Source organism: Megalopta genalis, chromosome 8 (assembly GCF_051020955.1).
Source record: "Megalopta genalis isolate 19385.01 chromosome 8, iyMegGena1_principal, whole genome shotgun sequence".
Classification (NCBI taxonomy): domain Eukaryota; kingdom Metazoa; phylum Arthropoda; class Insecta; order Hymenoptera; family Halictidae; genus Megalopta; species Megalopta genalis.
The window spans coordinates 16,348,815-16,376,801 of NC_135020.1; the positions used below are offsets into that span (position 1 = coordinate 16,348,815).

The 27,987-nt window shown below is 42.9% G+C and overlaps 1 protein-coding gene across 3 annotated transcripts in view; it reads right to left on the bottom strand.

Annotated features, from left to right (window-relative positions):
- The window catches only part of grh (grainy head), a 242,857-nt gene that overhangs the window by 41,536 nt on the left and 173,334 nt on the right, over positions 1-27,987 (bottom strand). For all 3 annotated transcript variants that reach the window (XM_033483077.2, XM_033483079.2, XM_033483081.2), the window contains exon 4: positions 26,526-26,966. In XM_033483077.2, coding sequence (XP_033338968.2) covers positions 26,526-26,966 — 441 coding nt within the window. The remainder of the gene's footprint in view (positions 1-26,525; positions 26,967-27,987) is intronic.

The window sequence follows — 27,987 nt, forward strand, 5'->3', positions numbered from 1 at the left end:
AATACACTTTGAAGTCACATATCGAGTTCTAATGAAGGAAATGATGTTCTAGAATGTTCATGTTCATGTTTAACTATGCGCCTCTCACGCTATCTACGATGACGTAAATTCCTGGGAACCGAGGAAAAATTGCGGACTTTAGGACCAGATCAATCATCGGTTAAATTCGACCCGACGGTAACGTTCCAGCCTAATCGGCGCAGCTTATTACACGCCTAACGCATCGCGTTCCCAAAATTTATTTTCAACTCACACGCTCTCGCGAGTTTAACCTGCCGCTGTCTCACAACGGCTCAAAATGTTCTATATTTCTTTTTCATCGAACAAGCGGCGTTGTCACGAGAAGGACAAGATTAACGATTAATTAAATACACTTTGAAGTCACATATCGAGTTCTAATGAAGGAAACGATGTTCTAGAATGTTCAAAGTATATTCTCAAATGCTTGGGCCTCGATGGTATTGCTGGTTTTCGAGTGTCAGTTGTTCAAAAACTGATCTCGGTCGGAAGAGTAATTAACCCTCCGGTTAATCATTTTTCGATAATTTTTGCTCTACGAGGCATCATATTAATTAAACAAAATTACGCGAGTTAGAAAATTAAGAAATGATCTTAAATTAAATTTAAGATATAAATTTGGAAGAAAACGATAAATAGGGGTCAAGATTGGGGAAACAGTTGGCACGGGAGATTATGAAACGCAGAACGATCGATCACCGAGTATCTCGGCGATTCTGGCGACGCTCGCGTTGGAATTCCAGAATTCGCGGGCAAACGAGCAAATTATTCCGCGTAACGCTACACTGCCGTTTTTGCCGCGGCCACGCGGCCTGCGAACCGCTCGCGTACGCGCAAAACAGGCAATTACGCGCTTACGGTGCGGCGTATCGACGACAAGACAGACGTACCTCGCGAGCTTCGAGGTCGCCGGGTCACGGCGGAGGGTCATGACTGGCTCACGGATTCGCGCGTGTCCTGCGAGGGAAATAGGGGCCCACTATTTGCCGTAGAATTCTAGGAAACGGAGAAAAGGACGCTCATAAGCCAACCATCGGCGGGCTTCATCGTGGAAGTCCGCGAGCCTTGGATTCGCGTACGTAATCCGACGTCGCGTTAGACGTTGGTTTTTTTGCACGCCTCACCGCGGATATATCCAGTGAAATATGGATTGTTCGGTACTTATAACTGTGCACACTTTATGAGAGGTTTCCCTTTTATTCATTTTCCATTTTCGCAAGTTGTCCTACGAAAATCAAACTGATGGAGAAATTTATTTCTGATGAGAAATATGTGTGGATTCTGAGTGAAGTATGGATTGTTCGGTACTTATAACTGTGCATACTTTATAAGAGGTTTCCCTTTTATTCATTTTCCATTTTCACAAGTTGTCCTACGAAAATCAAACTGATGGAGAAATTTATTTCTGATGAGAAATATGTGTGTGTGTGGATTCTGAGTGAAGTATGGATTGTTCGGTACTTATAACTGTGCATACTTTATAAGAGGTTTCCCTTTTATTCATTTTCCATTTTCGCAAGTTGTCCTGCGAAAATCAAACTGATGGAGAAATTTATTTCCGATGAGAAATATGTGTGTGTGTGGATTCTGAGTGAAATATGGATTGTTCGGTACTTATAACTGTGCACACTTTATGAGAGGTTTCCCTTTTATTCATTTTCCATTTTCGCAAGTTGTCCTACGAAAATCAAACTGATGGAGAAATTTATTTCTGCGCTTGCTATGGGGAATGCATAAAACTCTACAGTTTAGTAGATTAGGCTACGATTTTTTGCTCTATTTGTAATTTCAAGTTTCTCCTAAAGATTAAACAGAAAAAAAGGAAAAAAGCGATATCTAATTTATTCGTATTATTTATTCTGTCATTTTCTCGATTTTATGAGGCAAAGATTAACAATTTGAATGGAAGGTGTCATTAGGGTACACAGCGCAAGTACATGTTACAAGGCAAATGATCCTAGTCGAGAGTGAGTAACATGAAACCAGCCCTTTACACGATCCCTCCTCGATCCCCATTGATTTGATATTTCAATGAGGATCTTCATTAAAAAGTACCTGTAGTCAGCGCCCAAGGAAACTTAAAACCGTCCCTCATCCCTCGGTTACAGTCTGCTGATTTTCTATGTCAACAGAGATCCCCGTCAAAAGTATTACCTATCAACACTTGCAATATCTAAAGTCTCCAGCAGTCCATAATTAGATTTACCCTTTCCACAAACAAAACCTAAACTTAGAATCGTCGAACTCTTTTAAACGTAACTCTCTCTCTCTCTCTACAGTTATTCTGAAGGTAAAAGATGACTTGCTAAAAGAATCTTTTCCGAAGGTCCCTATCAATAGTATAATATTCAATGATGCATAATACAAATTGTCCGAGTCCTCAAAATGTCATCAACTTTCCCGTACGATAATCATCGCATTACTTATCGACACTTGCGATATTTAAGGTCGTCAACAGTCCATAGTTAAAAATTACAAATAAAAAAAAACCTATAATTACAATAATCAAACTCTGTTAAAAGTAACTACAGTTATGCTTATTGAATCATATTTAGTTATGGGAATAACTTTAATACTTTTCGCTAATTGAACTTTCAATTAGAACTTTTCTTTTTTCTTTTCTCTCTCTCTCTCTCTCTCTCTCTTTTTTATATTTTATATTTTCAAATCTCAGATGAGATTTATTCGCTATACAGTAAAGTGAATGTTCTTAATCATAAATATTAAATAGTAATTCATGGTTTGTTTATACAGGGTGTTACATAATTATGTTAACGTCCGGAAAGGGATGATTCCTGAAATTATTTTAAGTAACTCTTTCCTTAACAAAAATGCAATCCGCGGCTTCGTTTACGAGTTATTAACGAGAAACAGTGACCAATGAGAGACGAGCTCGGATCGCGCGAAGCGGTCTAGTCAACGAGCGGTCGAAGAATGAGTTCCGCTCATTGGCTAGGCTGCCTCGCACCAGTTGATCTCGCCTCTCATTGGTCAGTGTTTTTTGTCAATATCTCGTAAACAAAGCCGCGGATTGCATTTTCGCTAAGGAAAAAGTTACTTCAAATGACCCCGGCTACCCCCCACTTCCAGCTGTTAATATAATTATGGAACATCCTGTATATTTATATTACATGTATTTAAGAATAATATGAAACATGGCACATGCTTCGATATCGGGCTCAACAAGCAAAACAGACATGGTGGTTGGTAGAAATAGTTTTGAACTACTAAGTTGCAGATATAGCTTGGATCTTTGAGATTCGTAAAGATGACACTGCCAGACAATGTGATCAATATCTTGTTCATTAGTATTGCACGAACATCTGGGATTATCCGACAAACCTACTCGAAATTGGGAGTAGGCCAAAGAATAGTGGTTAACTCTGTAGCGATTGATCATCACAATTATTTCGCGGGGAAGCTGTCTTTTTTGAAATCAAGGCTTAGATTTATCGGTATAAAATAGAACTTTTATTTCATTAAAGAAGCCAAAAAATATGTTTTCTCTTTATGAGATGTCTCCGTTAACCGACACGATTTAACTCGGTAAAAACAACAACGATTCGAAAAGACAAAATACATTATCGCATGCCTTCAGGATTAAATCATATGAAACGGAGAATAAAAAACTATTTGCTGGATCGGTTTTTGTATTCAACCTGTTCGTTGAAATTCAACAATGCCGATGGTAAAAGATGACTCAACAAAAGAATCTTATCTATCGGATAATCCTTATCGCTCGCATAGTAACGAACGACGCACAATACAAATTGTCCGAGCGGGTAAAAACTTCGTAAACTTTCTCGTACGGTAATCCCAGGATTATTTATCATCGTTTGTATTATCTAAAGCCATCACCGGCCCACAATTAGGCTCACCATTCTGACAAACCGACCCGAAAATTACGCTCATCAGGATCTGACAAAAGTGACTACGGTTATTCCGAAGATTAAAGATGACTTGTGATTCAGAGGCTTGCCAAAAGTCCTTATCGCTTGCATAACACTCGACGGCGCATAATACAAATTGTCCGAGTGCTGAAAACTTCATCAACTTCCCCCTCCCCACGGCAATCCCCGCAGTCAGAGGTCGAAGGTTCTTCGCGAGCGGGGTCAAGGTGTGCACGTTCACGGGGGCCCGTCGAGCTTGCGGTACCGTGCGGGACCCGGTTCGGAACCGGAATCGGCGTCCCTCAAACCGGAAATCGGCCGTATCGGAAGAGTGTGCGTGGACCTGTCGCGGTCGAACTCGAAAGACAGGTCTACCGGCTGGGCCGGGTCACGCGTTTGATTATTATTGTCGGTCCGACTGCCTCTTCTCTCTTCTTCGTCTCCTTCTTCCTCCTCCCGTTGCTCTTTTTTCACCCGCTTTTTCCAAGGCGGCGAGCGTGTACACACAAGCCGTACGCGGGCTTTTTTCCTTTGCGGGCACGCACGCGGCGAGCACCACGTCACCTGTGCGCGCAGCACGTGCCGCCGGATACACGGTATGCATATTTGCCGGCGTTTTTCGACGATCCACCGTCGAATTTGAATGCGAGCGGCGTCGTCGCGCCGAGCTTCTGCGAGCCGCGGGCGTCTTCGACGGTTCCGCGTCCCGTGGATGACGAGAACGGAAACTGCTCCGTTCCCGGAACACTCTGTTTTCGCCGAGATGCGCCGAGCAACTTGTCACTTTTTTGGACCTTTTCATCTAGGTGCAATTTAAACCTCTTTGTCTCGTAACATCGCGTCGGATGCAAGAGGTTCCAAGCGGACTTTGGAAGACGACGGCGTTTCGTAGCTATTTTGAGGTTGGAAGCAATGGTTTTCTGCCGTTGATACTCGGCGTTTAACGTCATCGACGGTTCCGCGTCCCGAGGATGACGAGAACGGAAACTGCTCCGTTCCCGGAACACTCTGTTTTCGCCGAGATGCGCCGAGCAACTTGTCACTTTTTTGGACCTTTTCATCTAGGTGCGATTTAAACCTCTTTGTCTCGTAACATCGTGTCGGGTGCAAGAGATTCCAAGCGGACTTTGGAAGACGACGATATTTCGTAGCTACAGTAATGTCTCTAATTGACGCCCAGATTGCGCACAAAAATGGACAATTTGGGAAGAGGAGATACGATTATTCGAGCCTTGCGGTTTATTTTTATAGTTATAAATTGTCCACAATTATAAAAATGAGCCGCAGTGTTCCTCTATGAACCGTGGGGCTTCCAGGTACGCGTCCGTTCGTGTACAGTAGTTGAAAAATCGCTCGCACTTGAAAAATTAGAAATTGTTTTTCAAATATAGTAATGTCTCTCTAATTGGCGGCTAGATTGCGCACAAAAATGGACAATTTGGTAAGAGGAGATACGATTATTCGAGTCTTGCGGTTTATTTTTATAGTTATAAATTGTCCACAATTATAAAAATGAGCCGCAGTGTTCCTCTATGAACCGTGGGGCTTCCAGGTACGCGTCCGTTCGTGTACAGTAGTTGAAAAATCGCTCGCACTTGAAAAATTAGAAATTGTTTTTCAAATATAGTAATGTCTCTCTAATTGACGGCTAGATTGCGCACAAAAATGGACAATTTGGGAAGAGGAGATACGATTATTCGAGCCTTGCGGTTTATTTTTATAGTTATAAATTGTCCACAATTATAAAAATGAGCCGCAGTGTTCCTCTATGAACCGTGGGGCTTCCAGGTACGCGTCCGTTCGTGTACAGTAGTTGAAAAATCGCTCGCACTTGAAAAATTAGAAATTGTTTTTCAAATATAGTAATGTCTCTCTAATTGGCGGCTAGATTGCGCACAAAAATGGACAATTTGGGAAGAGGAGATACGATTATTCGAGCCTTGCGGTTTATTTTTATAGTTATAAATTGTCCACAATTATAAAAACGAGCCACAAGGCTTGAATAATCGTATCTCCTCTTCCCAAATTATCCAATTCAGTGGACAATCTGTGCGTCAGTAAGGGAGACATTAGTGTATTTGGAAGTTGGAAGCAATGGTTTTCTACCGTTGATACACGGGGTTTAGAGAGGTTCGGAGGACTTTTTAGAGTGCATGCGGGTTCGTAAGAGGTAGCAGAATTAAACAGGAACGTTGTCACAATGATCCGAACACGTCGAGACATCGACACCGGGTTAAAAGAGATTTCAGCTTGAGAATAACATTTGCGACACACTGCGAATATCATTCGATTCTTTCGTCAATATTGTTCTTTCATTACGATCTCATACTAAATCCACCGAGTTTTAAAAGCGACCGACGCGTGTTGCTTCGTAAGAATGTCCGGACTGAATTTATTCAGACGTCTTGTCATTTCAATTCACTCGTCTCTTAAGAAAGAGTCCTCAGACTTCTAACAATTTAAAGATAAACATTGCGAGACTGGTTATTTCGAGCGGCACGATAGGTTTACAAACCTGTCTCTTAAAGCAGATGTAAAGACGTAACGCGAACATGACGTTTCTTCGATGAGCATAACTGGAACAGACTCGACAGAAAGACGAAGCTTCCAAAGTCCTTCATCGAAATTTTAAAGTATTATAGCCAAGTACCTTAACCGTATGAGTCCCAAACAGCGCGATCGCGCTGTTCGGATCTCGTGTCGCGATCAAACTTTAGTGACGCATGTACATCGCATAGCTGCTTTTTTCTTTTTTTTTTCTTTTTGTTTTGTTTGTCAATCTTGACGAGCGCCATCGCGCCGCTTGGTTCTCTTCGCAATCAATTAAGACAAGCGCTATCACGCTGTTCGGCATTTTTCGATCGGGTTTTCTGAATAATCCCTGGGACTCAAACGGTTAAAAAGATGAATTTTATACTCCTGTTGAAAATGCGTGCGACACGATCATCACGCGCTAGTAATACTTTGCGTGGCTGACAAGCTGCGACCGCGCGTACCGGGCGTTTTTATCTGTCACAGAAAGCCGAAACCAAGAACCGGAAAGTATCATTTATAGAATTGATATAATGTCGATTCTGAAGCACCGAAATCGAAATCGATATAAGCCAGAACATCGATACGAACGGTTATGAGACTTTTTCGGTTCTTCGTTACTTCTTCAAGAATCGAAACCGATATCATAACTGTTTTCAACCCCTGAATTGAGTAGGCTGCGGATCTTCGGGCCAAATAAGAATTGTCCGGGTCAATAATAAGGATTTCACAATCAATTAACACGTTCCGTGCCACGTGTACCATCGATGGTACACGCTTGCATGTTTACTTAGTGAACTGAACAAATTGTTTACAAGAAATTTAGAACCGAAGAATCAATTTCCACCGCAAGAATGGGCGTTGATAAGTTTTTGTTACGTTGTTATGTGTACGAGAATTAATAATTGCACGTAATACATCAAGTTTTAGTTAAATATCAAAGTGTGAAGATTCGAGTAAAAAAAGCTCGGCACGGAACGTGTTAAGACAAGCGCTATTACGCTGTTCGGCATTTTTCGATCGTGTAGAACGAAACAAAATGTCCTCTTAGCTCTTATTCATCCGCTCCGAATGTAGAACGTTTCTGCCTGTTTCGAAAGATTTCATAACAAGCTATGTGCCAAGCTTCACAAGTTCCAAGGAAAGGCAGTTCTACGAAGAAGTTTTCCACGGTTTCTAACGCCAAATGGCTGGATACGTTTGTCACACGATTCCCTGACCTCTGCCGGGCTAAATTACGAACGTGACGGAGCGGCATCCGTGAACTCTCGTTCCGCGTTCATTCCGGTTTCTCGGGCGTTCGCTCGTTTTTCGAGTCAGAAAACGGCACCGTCCACGCCTTCCCGTTTCGCAACGGAGAGTCCGGTTCCGCGGGGTCGAAGCAACCCCTCGCGAAAACGAGCCTACCGTTCTGGAAACGATCGTAGATCAGCTGGTTTGACCCCGGCGATCTCTGTTACCCGCGGCGCGGTGTCGTTAGACGCTGGTGACGATTTCAACGGAGACACGGAAACCCGCGCGGAAACAGATATCTCGCGGTCGTGCTAATGAAAATTCAAGACGGCCCGCTAATGAACCGACATTGCTCTTTCGGCCAGTTTGACTAGTACGCGCGCTCCTTCGCAGCCGTGTTCCTGATCCTTTTACGTCCGAGGAATGCCTTTCTGCATCTTCCCTTGGAAAGAGCTGTTCAGCAGCTGTGTAACTATTTTCTTTCTTTTTTGTTTAACATCTACATCTGCTATTTTTCCGAGGAAACATCCGGGCCGCTGTAACATCTCTCGTTACGCTTCGCGGAGATTTTCTTGAATAGAGGACGCGTGTACAAACTGACCAACTGGTTTTTCTCTCGATCGTCCGTTTCCTGATTTCGAAGACATCGTGCAACCACTCGGCTCCTTAATTTAATCCATAGCGCTCCGCGCGTTTCTCGAGTACTGCTTACCAGCAACTCCGGCACATTTTTGGCGCGGAGCGCCTGAGATAAAGGAAGTCTTATTTCGAGCGGGAAAGATTACACGTCCTTGCGAATGCATTTGATTTGATTTATTTTATAAATATACATTTTCCTATTGTAAATAAAAGATAAATTTTAAATTTTGTAATTCACCATGGTGCGATATCTTTGGTAACAATCTCCCATGTGCATTCTGGGTTTATTTGGACAAGTGTCACAGTATTCACTTTGCTAAATAGAGTTACTAGATATTTCTTTCAAGTTTAGAATATTTTCTGCGTAATTGTTGGTTTCCTTTATAATTTCATTTACCGATTCGTCCGTGAAAAATAATTTAAAATATTGTATCGGCTGTTCAACGTTTGTAGGAACTTGTGGTCCAATGACCTGTGGCAATACGCTAAAAGGTATTCTATTTGGAATATGTAATTCTTCCGTAATATCGCGCCATTCATCTAAGTCTTGTAACGAATCTTCGCTTTCACTTTCAATAATTCTCATTCTTCGTCTCTTTGGCAGTATAATTTCGCTACTACTACTCGAAGTGTCAGAATCATAACCAACATCGTCTTCCACAATGTCTTTTAACTCTTCAAAATCAAATACGTCTTCGGTATCGCTCGGCTCTAAATTCTCATCATAATATTTATTTTTCTCCATGTTGCTAACCATAGAAAAGGTCAACAAATGGTTTAATCGTAATGGTACAGACTTAGCACGTTTTAACTACAGATAACAATTGCTAACGCCGACGATAACGTATGCTAACAACATTTGGCTCCGCAGCGGAGCCTTCGGAGTTACGGAACAAATGACAAATGTCTCCGTAGCGGTGCCTTCGGAGCGCTAAGGGTTAAACGAATGGTTGCCTGATTGGATACGGCAAGGAAGAAAAATTGTCGTGCAAACTGTTGAAACGGTCTTGACGATACCATTTGCAGTTGTCACGTGTTACGAGCTAGCGCAAGCGACAGACAATGATGCACGACTGTTCCTTTTTGTCTCTAGAACGTTTCACGAGGAACCGCTGTTTCATCTGATACAGCGCACGTAAGAACGATTCTTTCGATCTTCCAGGAAGGACTCTCCCGTCAACCGGACACCGTTCAATCACTTCTACGTCTACCTGTTAGTCTGGAGTCACGTATGTGTAATATCTAGATCGAGCTCTCGAAAACGTCGGCCGCGCATACTAGAGGGGTTTCTCTGAACTTCAGCGGTTCTTGGAATAGCGGGAATAACTCCGGGAGCTCTTCGGGCCCATTTGTTTGGTGTTACGTAAAGAATAGAAATGAAATTCTAGTGAACTGGATCACCCAGCGGTTTCTCTGCAATCTACACCGTTGCCGACTACAAATTAAACGTGATCCACGAGACTATTTACTTGATGTTGAAATCTCCTCGCGAATCCACACACACACAGTCAGCGATATTTAAACCAAATTTGCTCAGGTAAATTGAAGTCGATTCAAATGAAATGAAATATGTGCTCTATTCTTGGAAAATCTACACCGTTGCCGACTACAAATTAAACGAGACTATTGACTCGATGTTGAAATCTTCTCGCGAATCCAGGCAGCGATATTTCAACCAAATTTGCGCAGGCAAATTAAAATCAAAATTCAAATGAAATGAAATATGTGCTCTATTCTTGGAAAATCTACACCGTTGCCGACTACAAATTAAACGAGACTATTGACTCGATGTTGAAATCTTCTCGCGAATCCAGGCAGCGATATTTCAACCAAATTTGCGCAGGCAAATTAAAATCAAAATTCAAATGAAATGAAATATGTGCTCTATTCTTGGAAAATCTACACCGTTGCCGACTACAAATTAAACGTGATCCACGAGACTATTGTCTCGATGTTGAAATCTTCTCGCGAATCCAGTCAGCGATATTTAAACCAAATTCGCGCAGGCGAATTGAAGTCGATTTAAATGAAATGAAATATGTGCTCTATTCTTGGAAAATCTACACCGTTGCCGACTACAAATTAAACGAGACTATTGACTCGATGTTGAAATCTTCTCGCGGATCCAGGCAGCGATATTTAAACCAAATTCGCGCAGGCAAATTAAAATCAAAATTCAAATGAAATGAAATATGTGCTCTACTCTTGGAAAATCGGGCGTCGTATCCTAAAAACATTCTTCTCGCGCAAAGACGAGAGTTCTGGTTAAATGGCATGAAAGTTCCGGTTAAAAGCAGTAGATCATCCCGATCGAGCGGGAAGCAATCTGGAGCCTGGAATCTAGTAAAATCCCGGCAATTCCGGCAACCGAGTAGCATTCTTTCGTCCAAGAACGTTCACCCTTGTCGTAGTTCAACGAAACGCCGTTATCGCGACGATCTCACGGCTCGATGCAACAAGGACGAGGCATCTCCGCGCGCATGGTTTCGTTGCTCCAGCGCCTCCCGCAATTACGTGCGCCGATTTTTCCCCCTAGGTCGCCGTAAAACGGTGCCCAGGTGTCCGCGTCGCGCTTCCGCCAGCGCTAGAGATAGGCGCGGAACACGCTCGCTGGCCGATTCGCGCGAGGGTGTGCTCGAGGGGGATGACGGAGGGAGGAAACGTTTACGGCGTTTTGGGACCATAAATTCAAATAAAGGGGAACGCGGTCGCGTTACGTGTCGGGCATAAAGCACCGGCGGACAGCGAAAACGGGGCATGCCACTCGTCCGCCGGGCCGATTCTGGTTCTTCAGGCCCGTTTCGTTTTACGACGTGACACGAGGCCCTCGTCAAGTGGGTCATAGGCCAGCGTGCGCGCAGACACGCCGGTTACGTTCCCCGTAGTCGACAGATCTCCGTGTAACGATAATCGGGCAACAAAGCGCGTAATAAAGAGCTAAGACGCCGGATGGCGCTCCGGGGAACCGACCGACTCCCATCCTCCTGTCATCCGATGGTTCCAGGCTTTGCTCACCGTTTTATTTGCAACTGTGTTTCCATTTTTTTTTCTTTAATCCGTCGTCGATCCTCGGAAACTCCTAGAAAATAATTCCACGGGAAATCATTTTGTCGCTCTCGCTTATTTTCGCTTTAGCCTTTGACTCCACCGACTACGTTTTATTCGTAATCTCACGTTTTGAGAAAGGTAAGACAGTTTCACTGGTTCCCGAGCGAGAGAACGAAATTAAGTTTCGTTAAGAATATTGAAATCTTTCGACGCTTTCAATCTGAAACGCTTAAGCTCGCACGTGACGCTCCTGGTACGTGACCATGGAAATATAATACATTGAGACTTCAAAATATCTACAGTCAAGGATGAAATTGCGAGCTTCGGCAAATGCCTGGACGGACGTTTTGCTCAGCATATAAATCCACTGGTTAGTCAGACTTTGATTGGGTCGAATTACCGCAGGCTTAAAAGACGCTATATCAAAGAATTAAGTATAGATTCAAATCACAGAATTATCTCGTATTTTTAACTGAGCGCAATTTTACCATAAAATATGCCCCATGTCGTAGTTTCGGGCCAGCACGATTATTGAAAATTCTACTTGTCAATTGACTGTATCATTTTGGAAATAAAATAAATAAATATACAAATAAAAAATAAAATAAATAAATATTAAAAATAAAATAAATATATATAAAATGTATAAAATAAAATATATAAATATATAAAGTAAAAATAAATATAAAAATAAAATAAATATACAAAAAAAAGGTTTAGGCAAGTGTACAATTATAACGATGCATTAAGTTCTACGATCTTAGGAAAATATCAAATTTTGCACAAGTTAGAACGCGATACAAGTAACAATTTAGCCGAGGAATGTTTAAGGATTGGCTCTTTGATTTGATATTTTTAAGACGTTACGATGAGGTTGATTTATTAAAATCGTATGTTTCTTTTTGTTTCGTAGTTGCCTGACTTGATAGGGTTTGAATCCCTGAGTCTACGAGCCTTGCAGACACTGGGCATTAAAGATTGCAGATTCTCAGGGGCTCGAAACCTCGAAACCTGGGATTCTAGAAAACTCTACGTAAAGAGTTAACCCTTTGCACTCTCGAAGCCATTTCAATTCTAAATTCGAAACAGTTCTTTCTGACCTACGGTATTTCAATCTTATAAGATTTATTGCATTTTATGCATACGAAATCGAATCTTCCAACTCATACGATTATTTCAGTTTTAACAGTTTTTAAAAATATAAACAATTTTATAAGTAAAATTACTTTGGTGCATGTTATAAGAATTTTTAATAGCGCCTCACTCGAATGCAAAAAGTTAAATATAATATTTCAATTAAATAAACGTTACAATCCCAGAACATTCGACTTCCTAAGGGATAAAATTTACGATCCCCAAACACCGAAATTTTATGAACATGGGACTCTCGAAGATCGAACTATCAAACCTTAAAAACGTAAAATGTTGAAGATCTTGAAGAATCTAAGCATGTTTTTTTTTCAAAATTTGAATCTACAAACATCGATGTTCAGAATATAGAACTCTTAATTTCTGGATGAATATAGAACTTAATAATTTCTGGATCTCATCGAATATTAACACTAAATTCATTATATCAGAAATATTAGAAATATGTTTATATCACATTTATTTAGACCTCTCGCTATTTTTATTGCAATGTTCGCTTGTATGAAAGAAATGTATTCAATTATCTTCGATTAAAGAATCTTTATAGTTTCAGCAACCTCGAAACAAAACAAAAAAATGCGTAGCCGATGACGCACACTGACTCCGGCGTAAGCGACGAAAATTTCCAACCCAGTTGCTCCAAACGCAACTAAAAAGCCGCGTATCAATGGGGATCTCCCGGCTCGGACTTTCCGACATCTGAAAATTGAGTCGTCCGAGGCAATCAATGAACCGTTGCATCATCCAAGCGACGAGAAAGCCCGGAGCGCGGGAATCGCAAACGGCTCAGGCAACTTTCAAAGATGACGCACGAAGAGATGCGTATAATAACCACCTTCCCGCGATGATTCATGCGCTACTGAAAATAGACGTGGCAGAACGTGCGCGCGCTCGCGCACAAAGGCTTTGTTTTTTTAGGAGATCGCCGCGGAATGATAACCCCCCCGGCAGGCATGCGGTAAAAAGCGACACCGCGGTCAGTCATTGCGGACGCTGCCGCGTTTCATTAAAACGCGACCTCCAAATGGGCACCGCGCTGTACTTCACACGGAAGCGGAATAGCGAAACAGGTTTCGTTTAATCGTGCGTTGCCCCGACGCGACGCGTCGCTAAAACCCACAAAGTCGTTTCTTTCACCGCCGAAAGCTGGACCCGGTGATCCTGGAATCGAGTCTTCGAGTCCACGCGTGATTCCTATCATTCGAAGAACTCTCGTTTTCGAGAGATGCTAGAGGCTCGTTCTCGCTGTCGATGGTAACGTTATTATTGCGGAGGACAGGAAACGCGAGCGAAACGAGATCCACCGCGAACGTCGCCGGCTCGGTTCGAATTCCGTTTCTCAATACGTAATGCATCCCCTGCTACTATGTAAGTCGGGTGTAATGATACACTATCGCGTGTCGAGGAGAAAGAACCGACAAAAACCATGACGCTCGGCTGGATTGCAAGAAACGATTAATAGTGCCGCTGAACCTAGTTCGTAATACCGATGTATCCGATTCGTGACCATTTGTCTAGCTTCTGTTATCCTCGGTTGCCGTTGAAACCAGATTCGTGTATTCTCCAGGGAAAATTTATAATCACGACGCAAAAATTTCGGATAAGATATACATCGAATAGTTTAGAAACCCGCGTATCAAATTTTTGCAAGTTAGTTCCGTTATCTGGGGCAATTGAGCCGGTTACCGATAGCTGACCACTTGCTGTGACTTTGGTTTTCTTTCGAGGATGATTAATCTGTTAAGCGGCGAATTCAGCTTTGAAAACTCCTCACAGTGTGCGGAATTAAAATCAAGCGACGCGAGCGCAGGACAAAATGGTGCTATTACAAATTTTATGGAAAACGAAGAAGAACTACATTTTTATTTAAGAAACACTTAAATAACTTTCTGAAAAGTTATCGTTGTTATAAACTTAAAAATTCTCAAATAATAATAAAATACATAAACAAGAAAGACACATGTAGAAAAAAGGATATTAAGAGTTTCAATTGAGTTCGGTGTGATATTTCTCGAAACACGGTACCACACAAAGTGGCACTTCGCAGGTCTTACAACAGTATCTTGACTCCTTACGGATTCCATTTTTCGAACAGACGGTACATCTTCCACCACCCCCTCCGTATGAAATACTTAGCAGTTCTATTGGTAATATAAAGGAAACATCCCACCGAATAATATTCTTATTGTATTTTATTAAAATTTCGAGTTTTCACAGTCAATGGTAATTTTATGTTTTTAACGACGAGTAAACACGTCGAACGCGCCGTAATAGAGATTTGGTTTGACGTGTATACACGACAAACGCGCTTGACTGGTTAACTTTATATTAATCGAATAAGACGTATTAAATCTTTTTATTAAAAAATATATATTATATTAAAAAAATTTAAATATAAGGTTATTTATTCCCGAAAACGAAACTACGGGCACAGCAATCGGTGACCCCACGCGCCACAGTAACCGGCTTCGCTGTCCCGCGTACAAAATTCCATCAGAACTCGAAGAAGAATTCAATCTCTTTGTTTCAATGTGCTCCTCGGCTTCGAGGAGAGCATGCAGTGCTTATATTATGCGCTTATAAGCACGTTATAATAAGCTCGTTATATTATATCCGGTAAATATAAGGTTATTTATTCCCGAAAACGAAACCGCGGGCACAGCAATCGGTGACCCCACGCGCCACAGTAACCGGCTTCGCTGTCCCGCGTACAAAATTCCATCAGAACTCGAAGAAGAATTCAATCTCTTTGTTTCAATGTGCTCCACGGTTTCGAGGAGAGCATGCAGTGCTTATATTATGCGCTTATAAGCACGTTATAATAAGCTCGTTATATTATATTCGGTAAATATAAGGTTATTTATTCCCGAAAACGAAACCGCGGGCACAGCAATCGGTGACCCCACGCTCCACAGTAACCGGCTTCACTGTCCCGCGTACAAAATTCCATCAAAACTCGAAGAAGAATTCAATCTCTTTGTTTCAATGTGCTCCTCGGCTTCGAGGAGAGCATGCAGCGCTTGTCATTTGCCGGTGCAAGCGTTTAGATTAAAGTAGCGATCTCGAGGGACGCGGCTTTACGGCGGCGGCTTGCTGTGAAACCATACGCCGATTCCGGGCGATGCTACAACCCCATGGCGAGCCTCAAATGACTCGGGCACCGGCGTAACAGCCCCCTCTCCGAAATTATCTGCCAGTTTCGCTGCTCGTCACGCCGCGAGATTTCGTCGACTTGACAAACTTTCTGCGGCTTAATGGGCTCGTTCTGCCGCTTGGGTAATAATAATTTCGGTCGTTAGGAGCGGCACGCTTCGCGCGAACTTTCGCAAGGTCAGAAGTGGCATTCTCTGTGTTACGGGACCGCTCCGAAATTTCTGTCTCGCACGAATTACACCGGCAGAAAATGACATTCCTCGGGCACTTGCTTTCAAGCCGTACGAACTCCTTTCTTCGTGGATCGTTTCGTAAAAACCAAAAGAGACGGCAGAGTTTGCGATTATGTTTTGTGAAAATGGTAAGGCTGAATTAATTTAGGCTTCTTGTCGTTTTTACTATAACGTAAGCTTCTACGAAGGAATTGATTCGATCATTTTTTAACCAAGATAATTGACGATTTCAACAATTTGAAAATAAAACATGTGAGATTGATCATTTCACTGCAATGGTAGGTTTAGTGTTGATAGATCGCGGATTTTATGCATTTATGAGAAAAATCAGTAAACGTGAATTTAAACACGAGAAAAATCTGAGTAACCAAGGCTTTAAATTTGTTGCAATTATTAAAAGAGGAACGAAATATATGTCTAGCTTCTGTGTCTCTTAAGTAAGGCAGACAATTTTTATTTTGCATAAACGTCTGCAGTTCAATGATTAACTTCTTAGCTGAGTAGATTTTTGGGTACATATTTTATGTCTATTCTTGGGTACATATTTATGAATACATATAAAAAAAAATTGTCTAGCGAGACGAATGCACGTACTTGTAACACAAAACTATGACAAGCGGTACACAGCAGAAGGGTTAATAATTTCGCAATAAATGAATGCGTACGAAAGTTTGCTTAATATTTCAGTACGAAATGTTGACAGGAAACGTAGTAAGATTCCACTCGTTTCCTAACGAATTCTAATTTCTAACGCAACAATTTTTTTCCCCAGCCAGTAACTCGCCGCAGGAATTATTTATCGCGAGAGACATTTGACTCTCTGTAGCTTGTAAATATCTGAATCTCGGAAGATGCGGGCTTTACCGTCGACACCGTGAAAAATCCAAGGATCAATAAAATTAGGATAACCCCCATAAAATAGTTTGAAGCACTCTCGTCCCTGAACACCGCCGATCCAGGCACGAGAGCCGTAGGTTCGTCGGAGGCCGACGTAGTTTATGGCTGTGTCTTCGGGGTTGCGCAATCACACGGAACTTCGACCGTCGTTAGTAACATCTCGGGATACTTTAGAAACTTCGACGGGGTCCACGGAGCCCCATAGAATGCCTGTATTTATCGCGATCCTTGATTTCCGGATGGCGATGCGTCGCAAGAAAAAAAATCGACGGCCAATTACGATTCCCAATGAGCGTAACTCTCGTTACATTGGTCGCGTTGGCCCGACGCGGAGCTGAGAAAATTAGAAACGCGATTTTTAGGTGTCGGAATAGTAACTCAATCCGATTCCCATCGTGGCTTTTGACGGATGATAAAATCTTCGAACCGGAAATTGCTGAATATCCGTTTCTAACGTAATAAAATCGTCAACGAATCAAAATATGAGTTCTCGTGCAAAATAAAAAAATTGTTTTCGTCGATTTCAAGATACATTGACATATTGTTCAATTCTTTTAATAAAGTCTATAATTCACGTCGTATACACTTTGTCTAGAAAATGTACATTTCTACATGGTAGTTGAAGAACTTATTAAATATTCTAATGTGTTACATTAGCATACAAGTTTCTTCTTGCTAATTTTTATAAGGATAAACTTAAGAACAGAAGTGCTCAGTTTGTTGCAAAGGAATAACTCTTATCTATGTTGCATTCTGTGTAAAAATCAACGTTTCTCTCAGCTGAAGGCTATTAATAGTCTTTTCAATGATCGTACCGTGTGCAAAAGAAGCTCGATAATTTTCTCTTAAATAAAAATTTCAGAAAAAATTGCTACGTAATAACAATCTACACATCACTTGTTGAAATGTGAATAAAATTGCTGCCTCTTTTGACGTATTTTTTAAGAAACAATCCTCTGTCGATCCTTCCATTTTACTTTTAGTAGTTGTTAATAATTCTTGACAAAATATCACGAAACCACTCCAAGTCCCCACTCTTTGTACACTTTTAATTATATAAAACATTTTAAATAATTAAGTTTAAAATACTGTACACATTTTGGTCGCACGCAGAGGTTAAAAGGATCATTATATCGTTTCGTTTTTTCGCAAGAAAATAAAAGACGATTTTTTAACACGTTCAGGGTGAAAAATAACTTTCTGAGATTTTTCTGGTAGCTTTGAAATTTAACGCTTACGTAGAAATCCTGTTTTTTTAATCCGCAAAATACCGAATCAAGTGCTATTCAACACCCTTACGAAACGAAATTTCTGTTAAAGAACGAAACAACTTTCCGAACGACCCAATAGACTATACTGAATTCTATACTAATTTCACTGTTTGAGATACAGACAACTGAACGAACTCGAATGTGCTCGCGAGTTGTTAAGGAACGAAAAGAAATGGCACGGAGCGATTACTGAAATATCGTTGGCAGATAATAAGCAAGAATGTAAGATCGCCGAGTGTAATATCCTACACTCGCGGTCGCTTCATCCCCCGTGATAGGTGTAGAAGATTATCCGCCGCGAGACATCGCTCGGCCAATGCTAATTTAATCATCATCCTAGCGCAGCATCCCCGTTAATCCCCTCTATCTGTACCTCCCAGGACGCGAGAGTGGCCAGGCGAATTCCTCGCGTCTTCGCGCGCCATAGGTCACGAGCAGACAATTTAGAGACGCCTTGGGACGCGGACGAAACGTCCGAGGAACCGTGGAGATGTTGCGGCGACGCGTTGCTCGCGGGAATAATCGCGAGGACGCGCGGTCCTCTCCCTATCCTCTCGCGATTCCCTGGCTATCCGGCGTGCAAACGGCTCCGTCTCGGCTGGTATCGCTTACTAATAGCCTGCGCCGTGAACACAAGGTCTGGGTTAGGCATATACCGTTGCCGGTGTTAAGACGTTAGTCTCTCAGGCGAATTCTCCCGCGGATAGCCGATGATGTAAACGCGCGTCCGCTAAAATCGTACGTCATCGCCGGCCCGGCGAGGACGCGACAGCGGAAAACAGCCCGGACAGGATTTTTCAGCTACCGTCCGACAAATTGTCTTGTTAGAACCCGTGGAAACTCGAGAGAGTCCGCGAGCGCCATGTTCCTTCGGCCGCAATTAATGCCGCGACCGGCGCGCCGCAATTCTTAATCGAGGGTGACTGATCCTGGAGGGTCGACGACGGCTCGGTTAATGCGGTTAACGGAGCTTTCGCTAATAACGGCTCGAGGTTAACCGTTTTTTTTCGCTTAGGGTAATTTTCTAAATTTTCGTCGGTGCGCGTTATGTTGCTTCTGCGTGTTCATCAAGTTTACAGTTTCGTAAGTAGCGATCGAACGATCAATAATTTCCGCGGAGTGTGAAGCAACGTCGCGGTAAATTTTGGTTATAAATTTTCGTGCTGGCGCGACAACGAGGACTCGTTTCTGGAATCCGGCGGAGATTTTTGGGATTTTTTGTCGCGGTCAACAGTCAACGCGACGCGTTTTTCCGGCGGAGATTCATGAGGCGTCAAACTTTAGCACCTGGCTTATAAATAATTGTTCAAGGAAGTCGAAAGATAAGCCGTATCTTCGGATTCCCGTACGGGCACGTAGGCAGAGATGGATTCGATCTATCAGTTTCGATTTTTCAACGCGGCGGCAACGTTTCAACAAACTTTCTAGATTCTTCTGCATTCCCGAGGATTCCGATAGGCTGTCCGGGCACGCTCGCGCGCCTCGCGGCATCATTCTCAATGTCACGAAAATTCAACAGGATCTTCTCAGCGCATTTATACCGATGTTCAAGCGACTGATAAGTTTGACAAAGTTTAATATCTTCGGTTTCATGCGATCTGCGCGATTACTCACAATTACCTAAGCGTCTTCTCTCGTTAGGAAAGTCTCCGTATCCTCCAGTCAAATTTCGAGCTTTCTTGTCCTACCTGTTTTCACGCGGCTGCAAGTTTTTTTTACGGATTTCGTGCTATTTCCACACTTACCTCCTTCTAGGTTCAGAGGTTAATCATTTCATCCGGCGTAGTCGAAATCTGATTGTCATAACGTGTCTAACGAAATTATAAATTCAGTTGATCTCGTCTATTTTTCTAATTATACAGGGTTAAATTGTCTCGTAATCCGGAAATTGCGGGGGGGGGGGTTCTGAGGTCATTTGAAGTAACTTTTTCCTTTGCGAAAATGCAATCCGCAGCTTTGTTTACAGTTATTGACGAAAAACACTGACCAATAAGAGGCGGGGCAACCGAGCCAACGAGCGGTCGAAGCCCAGTTCCGCTGATTGGTTCAGTCGCCACGTGCCAACCGAGCTCGTCTCTCATTGGCCACCATTTTTCGTTAATAACTCGTAAGCGAAGCCGCGAATTGCATTTTCGCTAAGGAAATAGTTACATCAAATGACCTCAGGAACTCCCCATTTTCGGATTGCGAGACATTTTTGGGACACCCTGTACAATGCGATAGAAGATACGCGTATTCAGACTGTACACGTCATTTTGATGGGTTTGACCGCGGACTTTATATATCATGGAAAATTTTTATGTTGTTACGGCGACTGGTCCAAATCAAGTCGCTGTAATGCGAAACTGCCCTGTTGTGATCAACTCCTTAAGAAATAATGGAAGATAGGGGTTGCCACGGAAGAGTGATACCAATGGACAGTCGAGAGTCGAGATCGGACCGTCGAACGATCAACATTTCAAATTCAAAGATCTGTAATATAATTGAATCGAGTTGTATTATAGTTTATATTTTTTATTGTAAATAAAATGCCGCGACGCGAGAGAAACAGAGAGATTCGCAACAATATCATCATAGAAATGAATAGGCGAGACAGAAATATACAATTTTAGTCACAATGATTCTACTCGGTTCCCGTTTCTTGCATGTGGTAAACTTTCATTTTCAAGATCCGAGGGCTCTCTCTCTCTCTCTAATAACTGGACTAATAACTACTTTAATAACTAGACTAATAACTACTTTAATATCTAGACTAACGACTACTTTAATAACTGGACTTTAACTAGATTGTATGCGTTTATGGTAAAATTGGATAGGCAAGACATAAGATAGTGGACCAATTAAACGAAATTATACATTAATTTCGAGTTATTGAAATGATTTCAAAGAGAAAGAAACCATGTTTCGCACAATTTACATCTCGCATAAAGATTCGAAGTATACTAATATAACCAAAGAAGCGAAAACGAACTCGCACACATTTTTATACAAATTACCGGAGCGGAACCATCGACTTCCATATGAATGCGAGCAACAACGCTGAATCAATCGATTCGATCATTCCCGGCAGAAGCATTCGAACGTTTCCAATAGTCACGAAACAAACTGGACTGGTCCGATCGGCTCGCCGATCCAGGTTACCGTATCGAGACTCCTCGGCGAGGAGGGACGCCCAAAGTTGGCAAAGGGGAAGCGAATCGGAGATCCAGTTCTCCCATGGAAGATCCCCGGGGCGAGTCTCACGCGTCGATCGCGATCCCCTGCGCGTCCGCGACACAATGAAATTGGATTAAGCTCGTGCTGCCGAGCGTCTGCTCGCTCCTCGAGGAGTTTTAACGATCCACCGGCGTACAAATTGTCGAGATGTTATCATGCAGGCCGCGGGAGCCTGCCTAAAGATCAAGAGAGAAAGAAGGAGCGAGAGAGAGAGAGAGAGAGAGACGTGTAGAAGAGGTTGGCCAACAGATAGCGGAACAGATAAAGCGGTAGCTAAAGGGAGATCCAGGAGCACGGAGATCGGAGGACGCGCCGAGGCGAGATGCGAGGGAAGATTAGGGGCGGCAGATCTCCCTGCAGCTCGCTGATGTCACTGTTGCCTCCACGAGAGAGGCTCTCCGTCCGTCCGCCTGTCTGTTCTGGCGGGTACCACGGATCCCGTTGGTACGTTAAGGATTCTCAACAGTAAATTACAAAATATGCTAAGCGGCCGATATAAATCAGAGGCTGGCAAGGGTGCGGCGCGACGCAGGAAGGGGTGCAAAACGAATTTCTTACCCCGTCGCGTACCGATTCCGCTGGAAGAAGGGCGGCACGGTGGCTGGCACTCGATCGGTCCCAAAATAAGGGGCTCCCGGGGGCCCGTGTCACGGATCCAGGACGATGCGCGCCGCACACACCTCTCTCTCTCTCTCCCTCTAACTCTCATGGGAGTTTGCAAACCGAGCAAATGGACCGGAAGAGCTCGCACAGCACAGGCGATATAAATAGCTGCCGCGTTTCTATTCTACGATACCCGGATTCGGTTATGAAATTCGAATTAGTCGAGCGCGGCCCGCGTTGTTGCCGATCCGGGATCGAGATTTATGGCGGGCCCGTCACGCGGCCGAGCATTCGTGCGCCGCGATACACCGGCCCGATAAAAGTACGCGTTTGATTCGGCCGCGGAAGCCGAAGATCGATCCGCGATCGAGATACCCCCGGTCGTCGTGCTTGACTGATGCCTCGCCGAGAGGATCGGCAGCCCAGGCCCCGCCTGCCACTGTTTGCACGCGCTCGCCCACCCCCGGGGAAAACGTAATTACCGGGCGACTCTGAAAAATCCGGTTCCGATCGGTCACGGAAGATCGACCTTCGACAGGCATCGCCCGTAGGCGAATCCGATGCCTTCGGATCGCTAAAATATTGTTTCCCATAGGAAGCTGCATACTCTGCTACGCTAGGTTCAAAGTGGAGTACGACGGGACTTCGATTATCCGAATAAACCGGTGGAGAACAAATCGGACAATAGAAGGGTTATATAACGCGTTGGCTCGGTCGCGTTGTCGGTCACATATGGCCGACAATTTATTTTTTGTTTTCGTTATTCATTTTTATTTACTTATATATTGCCATAACGGATTCGCGGCGAATATAACGTGCAAATGATGAAGGAAGGAACGAATGCAGTCCTCCTAAGGTCGATTTTAAATTTAGCTGTCGAGAATGATGAACGAAATAAATTCTATTCTAATACATTCGAACAAATTCAAGTTTGCGCGGGCTGTTTAGAACGCGAAAAGAGTGAAAATAAATTTACAATAACGTCTCCCTAATTGACGCCGAAATTGTGCACAAAAATCGACAATTTAGGAAGTGAAGATACGATTGTTCGAGCCTTGCAGCTCATTTCTATATATTTCTATATATATTTCTATATTTCTATATAATAAGCATAAAAAACAAGCCACAAGGCTCGAATAATCGTATCTCCTCTTCCAAAATTGTCCATTTTTTAGGACAAACTGAGCGTCAATTAGAGAGACATTACTGTACTTCCATTTTGTGGGAATTTTATTTGACAATGTCTCCTTTCAACGTTGAACGTTCTCACTAAATCATAAACCCAATTAGCTGCTTTTGCGCACAAGTATCAAATGTTCGAAGCAATTCGAACTACAACAAGTCCTACGAGTAGCTGGAACAGACATTGTTCGTGGTATACATACAGATAAGCGGCGAGTATGCTAATTCGAGGAGAAAAAACGAAGCGATTCCAGCAGAGAAATACCACAAGTGTTTGAACTGCTTTCTCCGGTAAGCTTCCTCGATAAAATTTTGCGGATGAACAAATCAACGAAGCGTTTTTGAAAAGGTAACAGTCCGAAGATTCGCAACGGAAATTCTGACGGCTCGTTTCCCCAAGGCATCCGACTAAATGAGACCGTTTACGTTCGAGTTTTCTTCACGCTTTCAGCTACCAGGCACGTCATCGCGCGCGACGAGTAACTGGCATAATAAATTGCGGGGATAGCGCAATAAACCGGCGCGCCGTAAATCCGTTCCCGTGAAAATCCGTCGCCGGTCATTAATCTCAATTTCAAACGGTAGAATCCGCGGCGCGATAAAACTCTCCGCGAAAGTTCCCGCGCGCGGCAGATCGTCTTTACCACGGTTCGCGTTTCCATGCGGGGAACCGATGCCCGGCATCACGCGATTGTTCCACATAGTCCGGCGTCGCGATAAATTATGCTACCCGCGAGCACTCAATTATGCGCGCGGCACTATTAATCGAGATACGGGGAAACCGTGGATGTTAATAAAGCGTCGAGCCACGGCCGAGAGTGTTTTCAGCGACGTTTACACGCGGCTATCTGCCGATCTACGCTAATCGAGCTCCCCGGATTCACCCGGTCGTCGCGCGCCGCTATCTTAACGAACTCCCCGTGGATTATCTGCCGGCCGGCCGATCTGAAATCGAGCGCTTATCGGTTCGTAAATTCGTCCGAACGAGCTCGCCGGCTCGTGAATATTTATGAGCCGCCTAAACGATCGTTGCGAAAGTAATATTCGGGCCGCGAGGACAACCACGAAATTTCGGACGTTTCTTCAACGATATGCGGGCTGACTTTCGATCACGGGCATTTTGTGCAATATTATTTGCATGAAAGTATCCGGCTGATACTCCGGACTGCTTGCATAAAGGGAGTCGACGAGCCTCTGATGAACCGAACGTTCCTTTATGAAATCTGTCAGGTCGTTCCGACGTGAACTAAATAATGCTCTTGTTTCATTTTTTTTCTTCGGTCGGATCCGAGCGTCGTAACCGAGAGCAGAACTGGAGACTTCGACGCCGATCAGCTGCGTAAGCGATGCGCGCCGAGACTCGCATTCTACTCTCTGGAAACGCGTTCCTGCGTGCTCAGGGGAATTCAGGGGAATTATTTTTCAGTACCCCCCGGGTGTAGATAGTAACGTGTCGCAAGCGGACCGTCGAGGCAACGCGTTTTTTTTTGAATTAGTAATAGACTCGTGCTCGTGGACTGTGTCAAAATTAATATGCAGCTTGCGGATTTCATATATGAACGCGTCAACGTAATGCTTACATAAAGAGACGACTTCATTAACCTTTAACTCGGAACATATCTAACGCTTGTACTACAAGAAATAATTTCACAAAAATCCGCAGGCTACTTATAACATCGAAACTTTATTTAGAGGAAGTCGAGACGCGATTATGTGTACTGCAAGTAGGCAGCTGAATAGTTTCGAATAAGAAAGGCAATACTCTCAAATACACTCGAATCCGGATAAGAGAGAGAGAGAGATAGATTGGAACTCTTTTGTAAGTATTTGGCGGAATTTAAACTTCCAAGTATACTCGAACTCTGACCGAGTAGATGCGAACCTTTTAGAAGTACAATAATGTCTCCCTAACTGACGCTCAGATTGTGCACAAAAATGGACAATTTAGGAAGAGGAGATACGATTATTCGTGCCTTGCGGCTCGTTATTATAGTTATCGATTATCAACACCTATAAAAATGGGCCGCAAGGCTCGAATAATATTATCTCCTCTTCCCAAATTGTCCATTTTTCTGAGCGTCAATTAGAGAGAATTTACTGTACAGTAATGTCCCCCTAATTGTCGCCTAAATTGTGCAAAAAAATGGACAATTTAGGAAGAGGAGATACGATTATTTGAGCGTTGCAGTTCATTTTTATAGTCACGAATTGTCAACAACTATAAAAATGAGCTTCAAGGCTCGAATAATCGTGTCTGCTCTGCTAAATAATAATATATAATAATAATATATAACAATAATCGTCTCTGCTAAATTGTTCATTTTTGTGGACATCTGAGCATCAATTAGAGAGACATTACTGTACATAAGGATGGTTCGGAGGTCAATCGGTGTAAGGCCACTTTACTTTGAAAATGAGTTACGTCGCGCATACATGTCTTTATTATAGGATCTTTCGGTCGATAAATCAATATAGTCAATTTTTTCATAAATAAACTACAATTAGCAGCGTTTATATCGACTAAAAAACTTGTTCAGAGGGAATTTTTTCCTAAAAAAGTTTTCCCTTTATTTCTCCTCTGCTTAAGTTCATTTCTATGCCATCTTACAATGAAAATTGTCCTTAGCATTATTAGCTAAGCTAATAATAAAGCTTTTTACAGCTACTTTGCGAAATCTTAATTTAGCTCAATTGTAAGATTAATAGACTTGCGCAAGGATTGGTTTCCGAGTCGTCCATACGTACAGTACTGTCTCAATATTATGTAGAAGCGAAAAAACTTCGATATAAATGCTACATCGAGACTCGAGACAATGGAAAGTTAAAATACCTACTAATAACAATGATAAATGTAGGTATTCGCAAATATCTCGCAATCAGAATTCGAGAAGCGTTTCTGAAAGGTTCGAATCTTTCTAGCACCGGGGATTATTATTATTAATTCCCAAGTACGTTTTCGAATCTACAAGTATCGGTCAACAATCGGTTTCCAATTTATTATCATAGGATTATTGAAATGACAGAAGTGTTTTTATGTAAGATGACTGAACTTTTACATTTAAGCACGTATTATAATGAAAATTACACAAAGTCCAAACAAGCGCAATCTTGTAACTTTAATCAGATAGGACAAACCAGTAAATTTTAGTGTCCGATAGATTTGTATGTCGATGAAATTTTTGAACAGCAATCGAAACCCATGAAATACAACTTGGTTATTGAAACTGGCTCGAGATTTCATAAGTACATATCTAACTAGCTCCCATCCCTAATGAGTAGCTCGAGAAATGCTGAACCGTCGATCTCCGGTTCTAAGTATCCTATTAGAAAACTTTCGACAGTTATTCTAGTAACTATCGATACTATTCGATTCCAGAAGCCTGTTAAGCAGCCAACAGGTTTGTTAGCAAGCGACCAAGTTCGTTAAGATACGGCGAATGTAAGATTATTCAGAGACTCACGTGGACCATAGTTCGTGAGTGGGCGGCAGTTTGACGTCGGCCGCGGTCTTCTCCGGCAGTTTATAGTACTCGTAGACGTAGGAAGCGGCCGGATCGTCGCCGTGGCTGGTGACAGCCGAGACTTGGTGTTGCTGTTGCAGATTGAGCATCGCGGCGGTCGCCACGGAGAGCGGGTGCTCGCAGTAGGTCCGCCAGTCGCCCTCCATACTCTGCACCTGCACCTGCACGGCAGCAACCCTCTTGTGTACTTCAGGGTCGGCGCCCTCGGCACCGCTTTGCAACGATTGGGCCGCCTGCGCCGCAGCCTCTTCCGCCCCGAGTTCTTCTTCTTCCTCTGGTTCACGTTGCCCGGACACGTAGCTCGGCTGTTGTTGCTGTTGCTGCGAGGTGTCGTCGTTGACCACGCCGCTGTTCGTCTCCTCCTCGCCCCGGCTTCGCCGTCTGAAATGACAAACCGTGTTCTTTGTTAACGCACACGCACCTTTGTCCGGCCGCGAGAATTCTACGACTCGATCGCGCACCACAGTATCATGCCGGCATTTCGGCTCTAATTCTGACGCAAACTCTCTCTCTCTCTCTCTCGCTCTCGCTCTCTATCAAAAACGCCCGTTTCATAGTTTCCAACCTAATAATCAACACTTGTGAACCGAGATTTCTATCGCTTTTAGGTGTCTCTTGCCTCTTCCTCGGCTCGCGAGCACCATCATTTATAATTTTTAATCGAAGTAATGAAACTAAGACCATACGTATTTGAGAAGCAATTGAAAAGCTATTGAAAAGCTATTTGCAAAGCTATTTGCAAAGCGTATAATGATATATCCATAAGTGTATAAAGTTCCAACAAAATCGGCGATCCCAGGGCCTTGCACTCTCCTTGTCAGTTTCGAGAGAGAGATTGAGAGAGAGGATGTTAAGCATTAGGAGGAGAAGTTATGATTACTCAAGCTATGCGACTCGTTTTTATAGTTGATGACAATCGGCAAGGCTCGAATAATCGAATAATCGTGTCTCCTCTTCCCAAATTGTCCACTTTTTTGCACAATTTAGGCGACAATTAGGGAGAAATTACTGTACTGTAAATTCTCTCTAATTGACGCTCAGAAAAATGGACAATTTGGGAAGAGGAGATACGATTGTTCGAGCCTTGCGGTCCATACGATTATTCGTTTTTATAGCTGTTGACAATCGATGACTATAATAACGAGCTGTAAGGCTCGAATAATTGTGTCACCTTTTTTGTATTCTACCGTAATTTGTATTCTATGTGAATACGAAACAGTATACGTCTGATACAGAGCACCAAGATCGCATAGTAATCGTTCGTTTATCGGTTCTCGGTGTTGAGGACAGAAGAACGCAACGCGTCAACGATCTACTATGAATATTCGTGATAGACGTGATCGATGAGATGGGCAACAAGAAACGCTCCATCGCTAAAAAAGACGATTACTTAAACTATTGA